General features: G+C 46.1%; 2 protein-coding genes across 5 annotated transcripts in view; one reads left to right on the top strand and one right to left on the bottom strand.

The window, feature by feature from the left end:
* Window positions 1–411: 411 nt before the first annotated feature.
* Window positions 412–8343, top strand: zbtb2b (zinc finger and BTB domain containing 2b). 2 transcript variants are annotated; one of them, XM_076155146.1, is made up of 4 exons: window positions 414–530; window positions 666–853; window positions 3858–4038; window positions 4184–8343. In XM_076155146.1, the coding sequence occupies exons 3-4, from the start codon at window positions 3866–3868 to the stop codon at window positions 5595–5597; spliced, it is 1587 nt and encodes a 528-aa protein (XP_076011261.1). In that variant the 5' UTR covers window positions 414–530; window positions 666–853; window positions 3858–3865; the 3' UTR covers window positions 5598–8343. The 2 variants fall into 2 exon arrangements, with proteins under 2 accessions (XP_076011260.1, XP_076011261.1); XM_076155145.1 differs by having other exon boundaries at window positions 412–853.
* Window positions 8344–9226: 883 nt separating this feature from the next.
* Window positions 9227–10741, bottom strand: part of akap12b (A kinase (PRKA) anchor protein 12b) — a 35436-nt gene continuing 33921 nt past the window's right edge. For 2 of the 3 annotated variants that reach the window (XM_076155142.1, XM_076155144.1), the window contains one exon: window positions 9227–10668. The gene's annotated coding sequence lies outside the window, so the exon portion shown is untranslated. The remainder of the gene's footprint in view (window positions 10669–10741) is intronic. The other variant, XM_076155143.1, reaches the window with a different exon arrangement.

A 10741-nucleotide genomic window follows, 5' to 3' on the forward strand; every position in this document is an offset into this window, starting at 1 on the left:
TCATCTTAAAAACTCTTCATCTGAAACATAAAAGGAAAAATACTAAATGACTTATCAAACTTTATTTGTGTTGATTATTAGACACATTCATAATATTGTATGATATTTTTGGGATATTTACTTTACTTACTATATGTGCGCTAGCCAACTAATACAACTACATTTAAAAATAGTAAACTGCTTTTTTAATGACCTTATGTTCTCTTCTCGACGTTGTGAAAACACAACTATGTCAAAACTTTGGCTTTGACGTCGTAATGACTGCTGCAACAAACGTTACGCATCATTTGTAAACTCGTTAACAAAACACGCCGCTTTAACCGAATATGCAAATGTGTGACGAAGCAAACGTTATTTCGTTATATGTCAGTGTGGTGTGGGGGTAGGGACAAACACACACGGACACACACACCCAACCCACATACAACGGTTTGATGTTTAACGTGTTGTTGACGGAGCGGACGGAATGATTAACCGTCACACTGAGACTTTACGTCGCTGCGGCTCACCGGCTGTTCCATTAAACCCCAGTACGCTCATCCGGGTCACGACGGTTCTGCACATTTGCGGGAGAATTCACGTTAACTCAGACGCCCCCTGCTCAACGAATTTCACAACGGCTGTTTTCTCTCTCTCTCTCTCACTCGCTCTCCCTTCACCCGCAGTCATGTGATTGTAACGTAAAACCCCTAACCGGAAAACACCGACGGACGACCCCTCTCCGCCGCCGACGAACGAATGCAGCGTTCGCGAGGAGCAGTACGAGCTGGGAGCCCAGAGGACGGACGGTCGGTCCCCCGGTACCAAACAAAACAACGGCGACGCGACAAAGTCCACCATCCGGAGCCCACAGGTACCGGCTGCATGGTTGTGTTTAACTCGTTTCTTTCCGGTTTTGTCGCTACGCGCGGCGGTATGGAGGGAGTTACGCAGGGTTTTTTTGGTTAACTGTATTTGTCACGGGGAAGTTGAAAGGAACGCGTTCGTGACCAACCCCATCCCCCTTGCGCCGCTCGCGCTCTCTCTCTCTCCCCCTGTATGTGTGTTTGTACGCGTACATGCGCGTGCACACGTCCGTTTCTTCGCGCTAGCTAAACGACAGCCGCGAGGCAGCGGGCGGCTCAGGCGCGCTCGTTTTGTTTCTCCGCCGCCACCGCGTTTGCTTCCTGCGCGCGCGCCTGTGTGTTTTATTTTCACGCTTTGTCGCACAGTTTGTCCGTTAAAACGCGCTTGTTTTCCCTCACATGAGTTCCACACCGGGTGTTTTTTAGTGTATTTTCAATAACAGAAAAGCGCACTACGGAAGTAACTCTCCACGTGTCTCCATCAGGGGCGGTGCTTTATTGTTGCAAACAATTCTGTTCGTTTTTATCCCGTGTTTACTGAATAGAAATACCACAAAAACGAGGAATTACAACAAACGCACATAATAAACAGCATTGAAGCAATCCACATACAAAGCGGCTGAAAAACATCATTAGAGGGACTAAAAGCAATAACTATATAGTAAGTTTAGTTCACTGTATTTTTTTATATCAAACTTCTCCACACTTGATCTGATGATATACCACTACATTTTTCATACACTTACAAACAATAACCATCCACAGAATGAAAGCCATCACATGTCAAACACAGAGACTTGCATGTAGATTGAAATGTTCTACATGCTGCACCTACATTTGCTCTTTCGATCTTAACTTCACAGAATGGAGCCTCCAGGTGCTTTTCAAAAAACCCTTCAGTCTTAAATCATATACGAATGCTGCATCTAGACTCCTTATGTTATGGTGCCACAGCTGCTGATCCACATCTGTCAGCCTAGACACCACACAATCATCACAATCACCACATTTATAACATTTTTACAACATATAATACTCTTAAGCAAGGAGATCTATTGGATTGTCATTCACAATCTTTATCAAATGACACACACACACACAATATATATTATTCTTTTAGAGGTTAGTGCTGATTATTGTATTTTGGGGATTATTGGCCCTGTGTGTAAATTTCAAATTGACTGATTGTGGCTGATTAATACCAATAGGATCAATATGGAAGGACTTTGCAATCGTAATGAATTATTTACCTTCCTTTTAAAGGGCTTCTGTTGTGTCCTGAGGCGAAATAGAACACAGCAAATAACTCGCTGTGCGCACAACTTGACTTTCATTTTAATGTAGCCTAATGTATGAAGTAGGATTGTGCCACGAGGCAGGGAGTGTGAGTGGGAACAAGAAAGCTGCAGGTTCAGACTGCACCAGAGAGTCTGGCGTCCATCTGTAGTGCCCACTGTCCCTGCTGCTGCACCCACCCACCCACCCACCAGGCTGCTGCTGGACCACCGTTTGCCAGCATCTTTGGACTCTGAACTCTCAGTTGAAATGCATACAGTGTGTGTAAAAAGCTATACGCATATATGTGTGTGTGTGTTTATCGGCAACGTTTAACCAGAGCAAGGAAATGCGCAGATTTCTGATAATCTGGAGGAAATCGGCTCAAGTATTCATCTTCTTTCTGCCGTGTTGTATTTTTGGTGGCGTAGTGTGGAGAAAGTGTTGGAGAAATGAGATTCTCTCTACCCACAGGCTGTTTCCATTCTCCACTGGAAGGGGGGTAGAACCAGTTCTGCCTCAGGAATGTGTGTCGACACCCATAACCCTGATCATGTGATGGCCTGAAGCCCTCTCAGTCCTTTGCTGACCTTTGAGGTCAGCGGCAGTCGTCCCATTGGTCAGCAGAGAGCACAGAACTCCCAAACGTCCCTTGAGATTGAGTTTGAAGGGCTTTAATCGCGGCCGGCTCGTTCTAAGGTGTGTTTCCTAGACGCTGTGGCGGGGCAGATGTGAGCCGAAGTGAACATACTTCACGTTTGTCTGAAGCCTCTGTAGTTGGCCTACTGTGAAGTCCGTAGAAAAAGGGAATGTCTGTGAAAGTGGGGTAACAAATTCTCAGCGTATGTAATGGATTTAGCTGGAATACAAGTCTGTCAATTGAGTTTACTTAGAAGCGTTCGAGACGGCCTTTGCCCACGCTTAGATAACTAGGAAATGACTTTCCGGACCTCGGCGGACTCCGGCTTAGTGCTTGAAATTGGCCTATGTTTGTTATTAGGATGCGTGTTTGTCCTAACCATCCAGCTCTCCCTAGAGACGCGCCACAGGGATTATGTGAGGTTTGTCTTCTGGAAATTGTCATAAGTGGTCAATAAAGGAGCCTCTCTGTCTATTTTCCCCTCCAACGCTACTTAAAAGACTGTTAAGGCAGCAGCCTTTACAGGAACCAGCCTGAGAGCTGTTGTCATTGATTGTAAGAGCTGCCGCAAACAGGAAGACGTTCCCAACCGGCGCTGCTGAAATGGATTTGAAATTCCCAAACAGTGGTTGGATTCACATGGATGGTTTAACGTTTAAACTGGTTTGAAACGTGAAACAAGTAGGTTTGTTTCATCTTAATCTCTATAAGTTCTTCCCCCAAAGACATAGAAACATTTACAAAAATAAACAAATAAATATTAAATAACCAGCTGATTCATATTTGACCTCTGACCCTGTTCACAAGCAGCAGCGTGGCTCATTTCCTTACGGCTGCTCACCAGACGCTGTGCCTGGTTAAGCGTCCCATCACAGCCCCTCATTGTGCGCCACATTAGATGATGGACAAAGTGTTTCCATTGTCACAAAACCATTCTTGGCTGTTGTGTGAAATGAGTCTTTACAAGGCCGTTAGATCGGCCCAGCCGCCGCCGGCGCTCTGTGGTCACAGTAAACTCTGGTCTCCTTCCAGACAGGAAACTCACTGCTACTTGTTTGTGTGTGTGTGTGTGTGTGTGTGTGCGCGCCTTTGTGTAGGTTGAAGAATGGAGTTGGCCAACCATGGTCTTATCCTGCTGCAGCAGCTTAACGCTCAGAGGGAGTTTGGCTTCCTGTGCGACTGCACTGTGGCTATAGGAGACGTCTTCTTCAAAGCCCACAAAGCCGTCCTGGCCGCCTTCTCCAACTACTTCAGGATGCTGTTCATTCACCAGGACAGGTACACAACACACGCGTCACACAACACTGCACTCTGATACTAAACATAGAGGCAGCGTGTTAAAGTCATGTGTGGTGTTAACAAATCAACTTCTCTGTTTTGGTTGTGGTCAGTAGCTGATGATCTTTGCCTGATTGTTTTTCAGTGACTGTGTGCGCCTGAAGGCTTCTGACATCCAGCCCGACATCTTCAGCTACCTCCTCAACCTGATGTACACGGGCAAGCTGGCGCCCCAGCTGATAGACCCGGCGCGGCTGGAGCAGGGGGTCCGATTCCTGCACGCCTACCCGCTCCTGCAGGAGGCCAGCCAGTCGCTGTACTCGCACCCCGAGCAGAGCCTCAACCTCTCCACCTCCCTCTACGGGATCCAGATCTCCGACCAGCAGGTGGCGCTGGCAGCCAGGCTGGCGGCTCAGAGCCAGGCCTCGTCTCCTTTCGACACGGACCAGCAAGGCTCAGAGGGGAAGCTCTCATCCACACCGGCCCCCGCCACTTTGAACGCCGAGTCCCCGGCGGCTAAGTTGACTCTGTCACCCACGGACCGCGAGGCCACGACGAGCGGCCTTCAGTCAGCCAACGAGGACGGGAGGACAGACTTTTTGACGGCAGGAGGCTCCTCGGTTACTTCCATCCTCCACGTCAAGCCCAGCATCATGAAGAAGACTTCCTCCTTCAGGAAGCATTACTCCTGCCACCTGTGCAGGACCCGGTTCAATCAGAGGAGCCTCCTGAGGGAGCACCTCCTGCAGCACACCCAGGCTCTGCACCAGTCCCTGTCTGAGCCCAGCAGCGCCCTCTCCCCCGTCATGGCCACAGAACCCCACCCTTTAGATATGGAGGGGGTGGCTAAGGTCAACATGGCCGGGTTAGGTCACCGGGCCGCCGCAGCGATCGAGATAATCAGCGACAGTGAGCAAACGCCGATGTCGGGCACCAATTCGGACTCGCCCCGAGCGGAGCTGACCGCCTCGGGCTGGGGGATGGGAGGGCTGAACTCCCAGGCGGACACGCCGCCGCCGTCGGACATCGCGGACATCGACAACCTGGAGAGCGCCGACCTGGACCGGGAGGTGAAGCGGCGGAAGTACGAGTGCTCAACCTGCGGCCGCAAGTTTATCCAGAAGAGCCACTGGCGCGAGCACATGTACATCCACACGGGCAAGCCCTTCAAGTGCAGCGCGTGCGGCAAGAGCTTCTGCCGCGCCAACCAGGCGGCCCGACACGTGTGCCTGAACCAGGGGGCCGACGCCTACACCATGGTGGACCGCCAGAGCATGGAGCTGTGCGCAGCGGGGGACGACAGCAGCCAGATGGACACGCTGTTCCTGGGCTCGGCCAAGCCCTACAAGTGCAACATTTGCGAGACCACCTTCTCCAGCCCCAACGAGGTGATCAAGCACCTGTGCTTCACCCAGGGGGCGCTGGCCGGCCTGCAGGGGAACGCCGCGCCGGGGCTGCTGCTCCAGCGCGACGAGTTCTCCAAAGACGAAGGTTCCGATTTGTCCAACTCGGGCCCGGTGCTGGCAGCCGTAAAGACTGAGGAGATCATGGTGGAATAGCGGCCACAATCTGTGTGTTTGTCATTTTTCAAAGTCTGTTTATTGTGCTAAGTTATGGTTGGTATGTAAGCTAAAGTCCACGTTAGTCCGAGTGCCAATGTCGGAGGTTCTCAATCAGCTTGAATCGTTTTTGTCGTCGTGTTTGGTACAGTGTGTCACAGTGTGTGTCAGAGTTTCTTTTGTCTCCCCTGAGCGTGACAAAAGGCTGGGAGCACATATCCTTCCTCATCCCAACTTTCCTCCGAGTGCAGCGTAACACTCCACTTCCTGCTACAGCCGACGCCAACCAGAGCTGCTTTTGCGCCGCACCACAGCGGTTTCTGTTTAAAGTTTGCCGTTGACTGTGGTCGGGCCGAGCAGGCAGACGCTCGGCTCTGAGAGGAAGAGGAAGCCGAGCGTTTCGCAGCCGCGAGACGAGTCCGGATGTCAGAGGCTTACAGCGAGGCTCGGTGAGGAAGTGATAGAAAGTGCTAAAACTTAACATTCCTTGACATTTTCAGGGGGGCTTTTCTTTCTCGGTGCACATAGACGAGAGGACAGTTTGCTTTACCGCCTGCTGGCTCATCAAACCATCTGCAGTCCTCTCTGAGCGGGCGTCCTGCATGCAGTACCTGTTTCCTCCACCGGGCGACCGTCTGGAGTTCTGACATGTAGTTGAACGGCCATTACTCACATCCTTCCGATGCATCAATCCTTTAGTTTGCACTGTAGTGTTTGATCACTCCTGCATGACTGACGAGGCGTTCACACCTCAGTCTGCACGCAGGAAAGGTTACTTTGGATCATGTATTGGCAAAGTGGAACTGTGTGTGTGTGTGTGCGCGCGCGTGCGTGTGCATGTGCGTGTGCGTGTGTGCGGTTTACCTTCTCGTCACTCGTAGCTTCTCATTTGAACCCATACACACACACACATCTTGAGAGCTCTCCAGTCCACCATTGTACATCTTGTCTATTATGTAAATTAGCTTGAATTGCTCCTAAAAGTCCTTTAATATTAGTTTGACATGCTTTTCTAATTTTATATAGTGCTATATTTACAGAGATTCTATGGTTAAAGTGTTTGTATATGAGTAGGCAAGTAGCTATCAAAGGAAATAGGAATGATTTGGCATAGCGAGAGTTAACGTATTAGGGATGGGCATGATGAACCTTAAGCTTTAATACGACGAAACGTTTACAAACCTAGATTAATATACACACGTAGGTATGAATCTTATTTTTCTTCCCCTTTTTACAAATTAGTTTCTAAAAGCCGCCGTTTTACTCAGGCGGCACAAAGTGAGATATTTTTATGTAAATGAGTTCCTGAACATTGCATACAGTTTATATATGATAGAGACGCTGTGTCAGGCCAGGAGGTGTTTATGGACATGTTAAAGATTTTATGTAATCAACCGCATTTTTTTTTTTTTTTTCTAAGATGAGAATGAAGGCTTTTTCTACATACTACTGATTATCGATCATTGTTACAAGTCATTACATACATGTCCAACAAATGTGAAGCAAAGGAAGTCACACGTGTTAAGTATTGTGTGTGTGTGTGTGTCTGTGTGTGTGTAGTATTTACAGGTTGCTGCGTTCATAAACACATGATGCACGAGTAGAGAAAAGCAAGATAAACACGCTTCAAAACTGGCTGGATTAACCATCGGGAATTGATTTTAAGTGTGACTGCGGTCAGGATCAGCCAAAACTATCGCTCCTGGTCAGGGAGTCATCGCTTAGTCATCTTTTATTCGCTGTAACATTGGACTGTATTGTGTTTTATGATTGTTTGGTTCTGTCCAGCTTCGTCTAATCGCTCTAATCGCTCTAATCGCTCGCAGCGTTGTTAATGAAGCCACGAGATGCTAACGGATTTATGCATCATATAGGAAATCCTCCCTGTAGGGGTTAAAATCATGGTGGACTCTGTTTTGTCATTTATTTGGGAAAAATCTGTGGAATGCCCATCCCTAGTGTGTTTAATATGCATATTTGTCATGACCAAGTTTGATTTAAAGGCCTTTATGTTACTGACCAGCAGTGTAACTACTTCATTTTGTCTACTGTCGTGCTTTGGAGAGGATCAGGCTCCAGTCTCACTCTGATGATGATGATGATGTATTCGTTCTGACCTACCATGACTGCATTTGAGAATACAAAGCTCTTGTTTTCCTTCCTTCCTTCCTTTCCTCTTTTTCTTTGGCTAGATGTAGCTGTCGTTGTTAAATGTCTACTCAGGTGAAGTGAAGGGGAAACAATATCGAAAAAATTTGAATCCAGCAGGGTTATATTGTAAATCAATCACAGAGCCAGCTTTGCCAGATATTTAAATTCTGTTACATTTCACATAAAAAGGTATGAACATAATGACCGTGAAGTGGTTTGTGATGTCACAGAGGGAAGGATTCTTAAGCTTGTTTTGTTCAGGTATTGGAAATGCTGTACTACTGACATTCCTAGTCCCGCCTGAAGTCAATCATGTAAAGTCTTACAAGCGAGTCGGGGGTGTATTTGTGTCCAAACTTCAGTATCTCAGGAAAGAATGAGGAATTTGTCTATTCTGTCCACCATTGTTTATGATAAGCGTGACATGAGGATTAGCGAGGAGCCTAAACCGCGATACTCCAGTGCACAAAATGTCCCCAAAGCTTGTTTGACGGCTACTGTGATCATTCTGTCCTCAGGAACGCAGTTTTCTGTGTAAACAACCTAGTTTTTTCATTGAAGAATGAACAAATAAAGACATGTCTTTCATAGTTAAGGCTGTTTTGACTTTTTCATCTGCACTTGTTGTTAAATACAGACGTCAAAGAAGTATTAAAATAGATCACACATGCCAGTTTTCTCTATCTTTATTGAATGAAATATAGACAGGATTCTGTTTCCTTACTATTAACAGCTTTGAAAATATAAAAGACAGGAGTAAGACCATGCTACATGAATATTGCGCTAAATGGCTGTAGGTTATTAGTTATTATTACAACAATATGATTTTTTATAAGTACATAGGTATACAATCTGTACAAATGTTCACAGGTTCACAGTTAATTGTGTTACAAAAGAGGGGACTAAAAGTGGGGAGATGCCCCAAACTAAATGCTTTATATTATGCAACAGTAACAGATATCTGTCATTTATTTTACATAAAGCAACTATTATGGATGTGACATAGTGAAGTAAAGACTACTTCCCCACTCTTTCTCTCATTTGGTCATACAGCATCATGAAATGTGAGCCACATAGTACAGCCTTATTATTATAGTACTCAGTGGATTCTCATGCCGATTTCAACAGTGCAAGTTCCTTAGATTTGATTATTCGAACTATATCAGTGTGACTATTATTCACTTGGTGGCTTTGGTGTTCAAAATGGGGTCCCATGATTAAAAATGATTCTATTAGACCAAATCTAGCTTCCTATCTTGCAATATCAAATAAGCACTGATCAGATGATTCCAGTTTAATGAGAACAACGAGGCGGCCGAGACTTCTGTCATCTGGAAGTTCAGGGAATTTGATTTGATGCAAGTGATATCTCATCCTGTCGGCAATGGGAAAGCCATGACTCCCTGATTTAGCTTAACTCAATTTGGCTTTTTAAATTCAGAGTAAGATGCGTCTTTGTTTCTTTTTTTCCGAAGTACCGTGCGATGTTGTGACTCGGCATCGGACTGAACGGTACATGTCAGAAGATCCGTTTCAGACTTGGTAGACCTAACTCTGAAGTCATTACATGAGTCTTAAAAGATAAATGAGAACATTGAAAGGGTGCACTACTCATTGTAGGCAACAGAGGGCGTCAAGATACCTTTCTTTCATCAAGAGTGATAAAATATAGTCAAGTGACCATGTTGTAATTAAACTACTACACACAATAATAAATATGTTGGACAATAAATCAAAAAAACCTGGAAATGGATGACTCCTCCAGTGTCCAATGTTAAGGATATGTTATCCTTTACGCAACACTTCACCAAATACCTCATGATCACATGACGATGGGATAATAGCGTTTTATTGTATCTTCACATGAAACTCTGAGATATACTTATAACAATGTTCTTTCACAGTAAGTCAGGCAGTGGTTGTTGTTGTTGTTGTTGTCTACACAGAGCATGTTGGTGAGGAGGAGAGAGAAGTATAACACTGTGACAGCTGATGAGTTTCTGTTAGACGTGATCATACTCTGTCACTGTGTGTCACTGCCTGCAACCGGCGTGTTCACACACTGCCGGTGGATTCGCACGTGTACCATGGTTGAGTTAAAATCTCTACACAATCCTGAAAAAATCTCTGAATATGTTTATTAGGGCTAAGACACGCCGGGCGCTCCTAAGCAACAGTCTCCATACAATCTGACATTTGTTTGTGGAAAATTCTATGTCGAGATGAACTTTAATCGATCGATTGCTTGAATGTTGCTCAAAAGGATACCCAACATATCTCAGCCTTTATATGGGAATTTAAAAGAGGCGACAAACTGAAATATAATACAATAACAATCAGGAAAACAAATGTAAAAATAAAGACTCAGGGTCAGGGGTGAGTGAAAGGATACTCAAGATATAAATACAATATACAAGATAATAATCCACCATCTCTTCACCTTCTGACACCATCTCACTCTCACTTACACACACACACACATGCATTCACACACACACACACATACCCAGACATACATAACACACACTCAACCAAGATGCAGACTCTTGATGATGGAAAGTCACTGAGACAACGAGCACACGTCACAACGATTACAAGCCAGCTGTGATGGAACAGGCGTGGGTGAGTGTGTGTACGTGTGCGAGCGAGCGCGTGCGTGCGTGTGTGTGAGGAAAAGATGGTGGGACGTCACTTTGTTGTGACTGCGTTGAAGGTTGGGGGTTCACAGGATAAGGAGAAGGAGAAGGTGTGAAACTGTTGCTCAGTCACTCAGTCCTTCTGGGCGGGATGGGGCGGGGCCCAGTCTCAGAGCAGCCTCTCTCTATCGCTCTCTCTCTCTCTCTCTCTCTCGCTCTCTCCCTCGTCACTCGCTCACCGGTCCAGACAGCTTGTCTCCCAGGCATCGGTCTCGCATCACTGGCTGGGATAAAGACAAAAAAGGAAAATATTAAGAAACAAAGACCACCTGAGTCTGTCTTGACATTTTCATTTGT

The sequence above is a fragment of the Genypterus blacodes genome, unplaced genomic scaffold (assembly GCF_046128005.1).
Source record: "Genypterus blacodes isolate CSIRO-AG114 ecotype Tasmania unplaced genomic scaffold, CSIRO-AGI_Gbla_v1 ptg000064l_1, whole genome shotgun sequence".
In the NCBI taxonomy this organism is placed as follows: Eukaryota; Metazoa; Chordata; class Actinopteri; order Ophidiiformes; family Ophidiidae; genus Genypterus; species Genypterus blacodes.